Source organism: Petaurus breviceps, unplaced genomic scaffold (assembly GCF_028583685.1).
Source record: "Petaurus breviceps papuanus isolate PSGF00001 unplaced genomic scaffold, PetGlider_PUasm1.0 91133, whole genome shotgun sequence".
Classification (NCBI taxonomy): Eukaryota; Metazoa; Chordata; class Mammalia; order Diprotodontia; family Petauridae; genus Petaurus; species Petaurus breviceps.
In genome coordinates, this window is record NW_027187419.1 from 8038137 (window position 1) to 8048167 (window position 10031).

Below are 10031 nucleotides of genomic sequence, written 5' to 3' on the forward strand. Positions count from 1 at the left end.
ATAATGCTGTGAGAGAATAAGAACATTGCTGTGAGCTGTTGGGGAAGGGGAAAGAGGATGGGGAAAACGGAGTTCACTGGTAGGCCAGAGAAGAATCAAGCTCTCCATCCACTTTTCCTAATGGTCTTCACCTAAATTGAAGTTGACAGTCCAGGAGGGCTCCTTTTTTAAATTTTAGAAAGACATCCAGTTTGAACTCTAGAAAGCACTGTTCTTATGATTTCACCTCTCTGCATGGCTCAGTGAGACACTGCTGCCTTTACAATTCCTCCTGAAGCTGGCTAAACCAGGGCTGGTTGTTTCCCAGCTCTCAGTCTCCATTCTGCCTTTTAGAGGCAGATACCTGCAGGGCACAGAGGATAGAGCCCTGAGCCTGGGGTCAGGAAGACCTGAGCTCAGACTTGACTTCAGACCCTTAGGAGTCGTGTGGTCCGGGGCAAGTTATTTTTACCCTCTCTTAGCCTCAGTTTCCTTACTGTAAAGTGAGAATAGCGCTTCCTTCCAGATTTGTTGTGAGGACCAAATGAAATACTATTTGTAAAGTGCTTAGCACAGTGCTTGGCATGTAGGAGGCACAGGATAAACACTTGTTCCCTCCTTCCTTCCCCGGAGAGTCAAGTAGCTTTTGGAATACCCTCTTCTAAATTGACAAGTTTTGTGAAAATAACAGTCCCCACAAGATTTTAAAAGAAAGGTAGAATTCAGTTGGAGTCATATTCTTCTGTGAGCACTGGTGATTGACCAATGCTTTTAAGTTTTTTTGGGCCACTGTTTCCTTTGCCTGTCTGAGAATAGGTACTGTGATCACAGGGATGTTGTTTCACTGATCTCTGCTCATTTTTTGAAATAAAAGCTCTTTGGGGTTTGCAGTGCACACACCTGTGAACTGTGTTGTCTGATTCAGGTAGCCTACGGCTCAGTCAGCAGAGTTAGGAGGACTTCCCTAGGTTGACATTTGTGTTTAGTCTTTATTCATCCACCCATGTTCTGCTTGGTGCTCAGAATTGATGAATTGAAAGTGAGAGTGAGCTGATGTGTTTCCTGGGGTGGGCACATTGATCCATGATCATTCTAAGCACAGTAACATTTGCGATGGTGTCCAGGAGTCCTCTGTACTTGGGGTCATTTCCAGAGGTGCACTAAACACAGGTGCCCTCATGCTCAATATGCCTGCATATCTAACTGGGTTAACACATCCCCCCAAGTTTCTAAACTGTTATGATCCAAGACAAGTACATATGCCTGAAGGAGTACTTGTGACCTTTGTGTCAGTGTGTTACTGTGGAGACCATGGGTGATTTCTGAATCTTGAGACCCTTTGGAAATCTCTGGGATTTCAGGTGGTATTATATGCCTTTTACAATCTTGTTGAAGAATTGTATCTTATCTCTATTCCAGGTTGACATCAGCAAATGCCATTATTTAGTGGATTTAGATACAGCAGCAGAAGCACCCCGGGAGCCAAGGTATTCATCCAACAGAGAAGAGTGGATCATCCTTGCTTACAAACCATTCCTTGATGTTTCCAGGTATGTGACTTTGACCATCAAAGAGGCAAGTGTTTACCAGGTGTTTAAAAAAAATGAAGGAGTGAATCTGGGCTCAGACACTTAGCACCCAACCAAAAACACCTGGCCATGTAACCCTGAGCAAGTTACTTAACCCCAAATGCTTAGGGGCGGCCAGGTGGCTCAGTGAGTAAGAGCACCAGCCCCAGAGTTGGGATGACCTGGGATTGAATCAGATACTTACCCCACACCCAGAAATAACTGGCCATGTAACCTTGAGCAAGTTACTTAACCCCAATTGCTTTAAAAAAAAAATGAAGTATCAGTTCTGAAAAATGAATATATCAGTTGAGTCTGCTATTACATGCTGTGTTCCAAGCCTATAAACATCCTTTCCCTTTGCAAGAAAGGGAGAAAGGTATGTTTTTTCATGTCTTACTCAGGGCCAAGCTTGTTAGTTATAAAATTAATAATTTATTACAGCTTGTTTATATAATAAACTCACTGTTGTTGACTATTGAAAAAATCAGCTGTATTTATTCCGGAGTTATATGCTAAAAGTATCTAATAATTTTGGCAATTATTGTCCCCCTGAAAGTTTTTTGTGCCCCTCTCATATTATTCCCTATATTTTAGCTAACTAGCTTAGATTACTGGTTTTAAAATTCAAGCCCAGGTTCTCCTTGTCTTTAGTCCTTAACTCACATTTCTGGCCCTAATGTTTAACCTATTCTGATATGATGTGTCCAGTTACTTCTTCTTATCTTTATCTAATCCCTTTTCTTTAGCTTTGGAAATATAGACTTCCTTTTTATAGTCAATAAAATGTGAAATATGGTTTGCCATCATCAAAATAGAGGAAGAAAGGCGTATTCATTTGTCAAAGGAAATCCAGATAACTAATACTTTCCCCCACTCCCAATTTTTTTTTTATTTTGGTTCATATAAGAAAAAAATTAATTTGGAAACTCGCATTGTGGAAATTCCCTCTACCAAAGCAGATTTCTAGCTATAATTTAGCATCTTAGAGTGGTTTGTGGGGACACTGAAATATCATGTGACTTCCTCATAGTCATACATATGCATATGCACACACACATATACACACACACAGACATACATATACACATACATACAATCTCATTTGATTCTCAAAGCAATGTCTAAAGTAAGTACTATTGTTATCTCCATTTCACAGATGAAAAAGCGGAGGCTTAGAGAGCCAGCCTTTTACATAGCTAGTAACTGTTAAATGTGGGATTCAAACCCAGATCTCTCCTGACTTTCTATTTACCTTGCTGTTTCTCATAGACTGTCCTTCTTAGGTAGTCTCAGAAGTAGAAATGGGTGGTGGGAGTTTTAGGTTGATTCCCAAATTAGGAATTCCTGAGCCACGTCACAATCCTAGAAACCCCCTGTCTTCCCAGGGCAAATGAGGCAGGTGTCTACGTGTCTTACCCAGTGAAACAGTGTCCTATGTGACTGTTTGCATATAGAGGAAATTTATGCTGTGCTTCTCTCCCATAAACCTAGTAGTCATAAGACCCAGATCTCACAGAAGCTCTGTATACTTTGTTTTCTTTTGGGTGGTGGGTTAAACTACTCTACGTGGCACTTTAAAGTTTGTTCAATGTCATGTTCTCATTTTAGAATTGAGGAAACTAAAGTTGCCTGAGGCCCCAGGTCTGGCTCATCCTCTTGTGCTGATGTGGCAGCAGGACCTGGACTCCAGCCACAATGTGTGCTATAATAAGGAGAGACATTGCAGGACGTTGTGCTGATTAGTGCTATGGTCAAAGCAGAAACATTTTGAACAGTGAATGAGGCTAGGAAGTGTCTTTGCTCCTTTCCATATTTGAGCTACATAGATCACCTTTGCAATTTAAAATGATGGCAAAACATTTTTTTTCCACTGATGGCAAAACAGCCCAACAGTTAGTGCTTATCTGTGGAGAGCCACAAGACAAGGGAAAGGGATAGAGCACTGGTGCCTTTGTCACTGGGGATCTTAAAGTCTTCAGAATAAAGAATGGTTTGTGTGGGCTGCCTCTTCACCAACTCCCTGCTTAGCACAGGGCCAATGAACACACATAATGTGATTGAGTGCTACTTTTTCTGATCTCTGTATGGTCCCCTCTCATTCCTTCTGGATGAAGGTATTGAAGGGAACATATCTGGGGAGCCCCAGAATCTGAACGCCCTTTCTCTGAGATGCTACTTACTGCTTCTCTAAGGAGAGGGTAGAGAATAGAAATCAAACTGGACCTGTGTCCAGGTGGAACCTTTAGAATTAAGGGACCCTGAACTCCTTTCTCCTAGGTCCCCCTAAGAATTGATTTCAGGCTTCATTCTGAATCGGGAATATAGTACAAATCTTAAGAATTTCTTGCCCTAGCTGAGTTAACCTCCACATCTTCCACAAAGAACTTTTGCTGTAGGTTGACACAAAGTGAGTAGCCACCTACTGCTTAGAATGATGTCATAAATGTATCTCATTTGCATTTCCTATCTATAATATTAAAAGATTCTTGGAATTTCTGAAGAAACCAGACTTGTTCAGTTAACAGCCTGACCATGAGCCCCACACCATCTGCATGTGTGGAGTTCCTAGTCTGTCTGGTCTGCCTTGTTTGGATGACTAGAAGAGCGTAGAAGGTCATTGATTTTATGGAGACATTTTGTTTCCTGTATGTTGCAGCAAGGGCAAAGATTCAGTCATCATATCCCAACTTCAAAAGGAGAAACCTGTTGGACGAGGTGCACGTCGTTGGCCCAGGCTGTCTACAGTTCCCCAGATGGCCTAGCCTGTCTGTTCTCTGTACTGGTTTTCTTTGCCTTTTCTCTACTTGGTATTATATGGCATGCACTGACCTAACTTACACAAACAACAAAATACTACAATCCTGGGTCCTACATGTTGTCATGACAATTTGTTTATCTGCCACATATCTTGACATATCTGTGGCTGACTTTGGCCCAACTATTACAATTTGGTGGCATCTGCAGAGGTCCTGAGTGCTATGCTATGGGGATTCTAAATTGATTTACAGCCTCCTTAATGAGTCCATAACACTCAAGTCTGAACTCTCACCTCCAGAGAAAACCTTGGCTTTAGTACTCAGCGGCTTGTGTAACAAGTAAAGGCAGCCCTAGCACACTTACCAGTATCATATGCAAAACATATCTTGGGATTAGGTAGGGCCTTAGTAAACTCTTTTTAAGCTCTTGGTTTGGAAGAGAGGAGGTTTGAGGAAGCTTCTCATATTTCAAATTCTAGGGTGTTTTTAGGGAAGGAATTTCTCAAATATGGCCTATGTATATCCATTTCTAGGTACGAATATGTGGCGCTTGCCATTTACTTTGGATTTGCATGGAGCCAGCATGGAAATGTATGGGATTTTCTAGACCAAGACCTGACTGTTCTCACAGCTTCAGCCATCAGTCCATCAGTCTTAATTAAATGTCTTGATTAAATGCCTGTTGGGGACCAGGCACTGTAGAAGTTTCTCTAGGGAAAACAATTAGTCCAGTGGTTCTTAACCTTTTTTTAATGTCACAAACTACTTTAGCAGTTTGGTGGTGTGCATGGGCCCCTTCTCAGACTATTCAATAATTGAAGGAAATACAAAATTTCAGTTAGAAGTTAGTAAAAATAAATTTTTTTCTCCATCTAAGCTTGTAGACTTCCTGAAATCTTTAACTCTAGATTATGAATCCCTGTATTAGACACAGATCATGACTCTAGGACGTGTGTGTGTGTGTGTGTGTTTCCAGCCATAAGCATTGTAGGAATTCAGAGAAGTAAGAGATAAGCTAGAATATGGAGGTTTCATGAAGAGTATGGGGCTCAGTTGATGGAGTAGGTGAGACTTTAGTTGGATCTTATGGGGATAGGTGAGGCCAGATCATTTCCCTAGCTTATGGAGGGATGCATACAACATGAGCAGTGGGAGCGGAGTTTGAGAATAGTGTGATGAGGTGAACATTTAGGAAATGTCCTCATGATTTTTCTTGTCTGTTTAACTTTGTTTTTTATGAGATGGCACTGTTCTAAAATAATGATGAGGCTAAAATAAGGGGGTTTGTTTAAAAAAATCAGGACTATTAAAACGAAGATAGCTAAATATTATTTCCCATAACCCATATTCATAATGTCGTTTACTCAAAAGTTTTAATTTGTTCACATTCTTTTCTTGTTCTGTGGGTTGCAATGGATCCAGCAAGAATTGGTTTTGACCTATGAATGGGAAGGAATTCAGGTTCAGTGGTTGCTAACAGTGATCCCCAGAAATTAGGAAGCAGAGGATATGACCTGGAAGATTTAGAACCAAGGAGACTCAGAATTGGAAGGGACCACACAGTTGAATCCTTGCTTAAGTAGGAATTAATTCTATAAGTGATTACTGGGCTTCCATTTGAAGACTACAGTAATGAGCAATCTGCTCTCTCCCAAAGCTTCTGCTTTGAGCTTCCCGATTAACTTGTTTCTTGCCCCAAATTTTTGCCCCCTAAGACCAAGTAAAACACGTCTAATCCCTCTTCCACATGACAGTCCTGTAGCTACTTGAAGATAGCTATCATATTCACCCCAAGACAGTGGTACCATTAAATCATACATAAGGTTTCCTGTATATTGCTTAATAATTTAGAAAACCATATATGAACATTATATTCTATTGAGCTTTTATTTATTTTGTTAACTATTTCCCAGTTACATTTAATGTGGTTCTGGCCACAGCCATGTGTTTGACATCTATGCCCTAAATCTTTTCTTTCTTTAGACTAAACATTCCTAGCTTCTTCAACCAATCCTCTTATGGCATCAGCTCCAATATTTCTGCTCACTGACTTTCTACTTTATCAGTTAAGATGTTGAAGGATACACTGACGTATCTATCTAGTTCTGAATCTACATAATGACCATCACCAAGGTCACATCTCTCTGTTTTGTTCACAAAGATATCATAAGATATTGTCAAATGCCTCACCAAAATCTTGGGAGAAAATGAGGCTATTCTGATAATCTGTAATCAATCCATGCTGATTCTTAGTGGTTAGTACTTCCCCTTCTTAATTAATGCTCAAAAATCACCCTGTGATAAGATCTATAATTTTTCAAGGAAATGGATTTGAACTCCATGGTCTGTTCTTTGAAGATCTATTTTTGAAAATCAAGACATTTTGGGGCAGCTAAGTGGCGTAGTAAGTAGAGCACCAGCCCTGGAGTGAGGAGGACCTGAGTTCAAATCTGGCCTCAGACACTTAATACATACCAGCTGTGACCTTGGGCAAGTCACTTAACCCCACTTGCCCTGCCCTCCCCCCTTCAAAAAGCAAAAAAAAAAAATCAAGACATTAACCCTTCTTTTGGATTTCAAAGATCGCTGACTCAGCAAAACTATCATCCTCGGTTGTTTCATTATTCTAGCATGTAGTTTTATTTGCTAGTACCAGTGATAACATCTTGGTGACTTATTCATTGAAGGCAGCTAGATGCTCTCTTACCATTTCCTCATTTTGGTTTCAACTCCCTCTTACTCAGTTTTCATCTTTTTTTCCTCCAGTTTGAAGATAATTTTCCTTGATAAAGAGAACAGAAGCCATGTAAGATTTGACTTGAGTAGTTGTACCTTCACTCCACACTCATCAGCCCATACATCCCGGCAGATGTTCTATCCAATCTTTGATTTTCCTATTCCTACCAATATAGATTTTTTAAAAAGAAAAGTAAAAATATGCTTTTTTGTTATCTGTAGCATTCATTACTAGACTCAAAAGGTAACACCAGCCTCAGAATTATTGGACAAGAGAATAAATGGTGCAGTCTCAGGAGTTTCTGGTTAGTATGAATGTAGGAAGGGTCTGTTTTCTGCTGGAATTGTTAGGGGAATTTGTTAGGATTGTGATAAATAGAAGAGAAATAAGGAAGGCTCCAGTCTCTTGTTGGAGCAGGTTGGCGACCAGCTTGGGGGGAGTATTTGAGAGAGTGGCAACCTAACTGTGCCATCTTTTTTGTATTCTAGCCAAACTGGATTAAAAGTTCTGCTCTGTTTCTGGGAGCTTTAGAGACTACAGATGTAATAAGATTGAGTGAAACCTAGGGTTATACAGCACCAGTGACTGTTTCCCCCAGTCTTTTCTCTTATGATGGTGGTGATTACCCTGTCACTTTCCTCATCACCTCTACTATGCCTGTAATTATCTAACTTTGTAAAGGCTGTTCAGACTCCTAGGATAATCCACTGTAGTTTGTTGGTAATCTTTTTTGAGGTGGTGGGAGTCTAAACTAGTTGACAGTATCACTTTAAAAACTAGGCACATTTGTCACTCTGTGGCTGTCTTGCATTACATACATTCTAAAATAAGATGGTATTTTTTTTTCCTTTGAAGCTTGATATAATTGCTACTTGTATAAAATAGCTTGACAAGTGGGCGGACGTAATGCCAACTCTGAGATTCCCCAGGGAGGAGTGAAGCAGGAGTGTTGCAATAAATTACCAGCTTGCTAGTGAACTAGTCTCTATCAGTGGTGGGAATATATGGCTCCTAGTGTCTGGAAGAAAATGCCTTTCTATAATGCTAGAATTGGACTCCTGTACTCCAGAGTCTACTGGTATTTACTGAAGCAAATTGTTATGCTATTGCTTCTATGAACAATAACTTTCCTCCCACCTTCCTGCAGAGAAGGAAACTAGCTCTTTCTCAGGTCCCCTGCTTTTTGCTTTTATTCTGGATCTACAGAGTGTAAGATTTGAGTTTCCCTCTTTTAGGGTACACTGGTCTTATCTGAAAGAACTTTAGGTTTGGCTAGTTAGCAGATTGAGGCTAGAACTTGGGTCTTAAATAAACAGTAGCCTTCATGGATTCATAATGATAGTAATGTTTTATTTGTATAGGTCTCTATAGTTTTCAAAATGCTTTCATTACATACATACATCATTTCATTTTTGAGCCTTACAATAACCCTGAAAAGTAGGCAAGGAAGATGTTATTATCACCATTTTATAAATGAAGAAACTAAGTCTCAGAGTAGTTAGTTGAGTGACTATGCACATAGCTCGTTGGTGAGCAGGTTACGTGGAAAAGAAGCTCAGTTTTAGACATTTAAATTTGTCTTGTGCACTTTCCAAATCCAAGTTGAGTGCTGTTTACACTGCATTTTTATATGATGGAAATAGGGCACATTGAGGAGGTATTATGATGAGAAGATCCAATTACCCATTTCCCCTTTGTTGCCAGTTTCCTAGCGGGAGCCCTTTCTACTCCCATAATCCAATTCAAAAGACTCCAGCACACTCATGAATTAATAATAACAATTTACATTCATATAATATTTTATGGTTTATAATTAAACCATTCTCCCATCTAATCATCCTAATGACCTTATGAAGCAGGTAGCACAATTATTATTCTCACCATTTTCAGAAGAGAAAAATTGAGTGGAGGGGTTAATATAATTTGGATAAGGTCACTAGTTAGTAGCAGAACTCAAGGGGTTGAGCCAGTATACTTTCTATGGAACCATATTTCTTCTTCAGTGATAATGCCTTTCATTCTTCTTTCACTGATGGTGAAAATAAATTGTTATAGAAATATTGGCAAATTTTTAATTTGTTGACCTCCTACCAATTTGAGTTATGCATGTTCTCTTTGTTGACATGGGTCAGTTGGGTTTCAATCCAAGTTTTCTGAAGATTTGGTTTTTCTTCCACTATTTTCACTACTTTATGAAGTAATAGTGTTTGATAAACCAGAACATAAACTACTTGGAGAAGGACTCTTTATTCCTCAAGTACTACTGGAAAAACTGGAATGCAATTGAGCAAAAAATAGGTTTAGACTATTATAGTATCTCCCACAATAAATTTTAAATGGATTTGACCTACATATAAAAGGTCAAATATTTTTAAAAAATAGAGGATAATTAGAGGAGTTACCTTTTTACAAGGGCAGCTAGTGGAGAGAATTCTTAACCAATCCAGGGACATAGAAAATCATAACAAAACAAAATTTTAACTACTCAAGTCAAATCAAGAATCATTTAGTGAGCACCTACATGCCAATTACTGCTAAACACAGGATACAAAGAAAGGCCAAAAAATAGTTCCTGATCTCAAGGAGTTCACAGCGTAATGGAGGAGACAACACAAATCTATATAGATCGACATAAACCTACTTATTTTTATTCACCTGTCTGTCTATCTGTCAATATCTGACTGATAAATTGGAGATAATCTCAAAGGGAAGGCACTAAGATTAGAGAGGACTGAAAAAGGTTTCTTGAAGAAATTGGAATTTTACCTGAGACTGGAAGGATTACAGGCAATAGAGATGAGGAGAGAGAGAATTCTAGCCATGGAGAGCAGCTAGTCAGAACTCCCAGAATTAGGAGAAAGAGTGCAAGGACAGCAAGGAGCACAGTATCACTGGATCACAGTTTATGTGGAGGGGGGCATAAAATATAAGACTGGAAAGGGTGTGTGTGTGTGTGTGTGTGTGTGTGTGTGTGTGTGTGTGTGTGTG

The 10031-nt window shown here is 39.5% G+C and overlaps 1 protein-coding gene across 2 annotated transcripts in view; it reads left to right on the forward strand.

Annotated features, from left to right (window-relative positions):
* The window catches only part of ALG9 (ALG9 alpha-1,2-mannosyltransferase), a 138433-nt gene that overhangs the window by 106768 nt on the left and 21634 nt on the right, over window positions 1-10031 (forward strand). For both annotated transcript variants that reach the window (XM_069080317.1, XM_069080318.1), the window contains one exon: window positions 1399-1529. In XM_069080317.1, the coding sequence (XP_068936418.1) occupies window positions 1399-1529 (131 nt within the window). The remainder of the gene's footprint in view (window positions 1-1398; window positions 1530-10031) is intronic.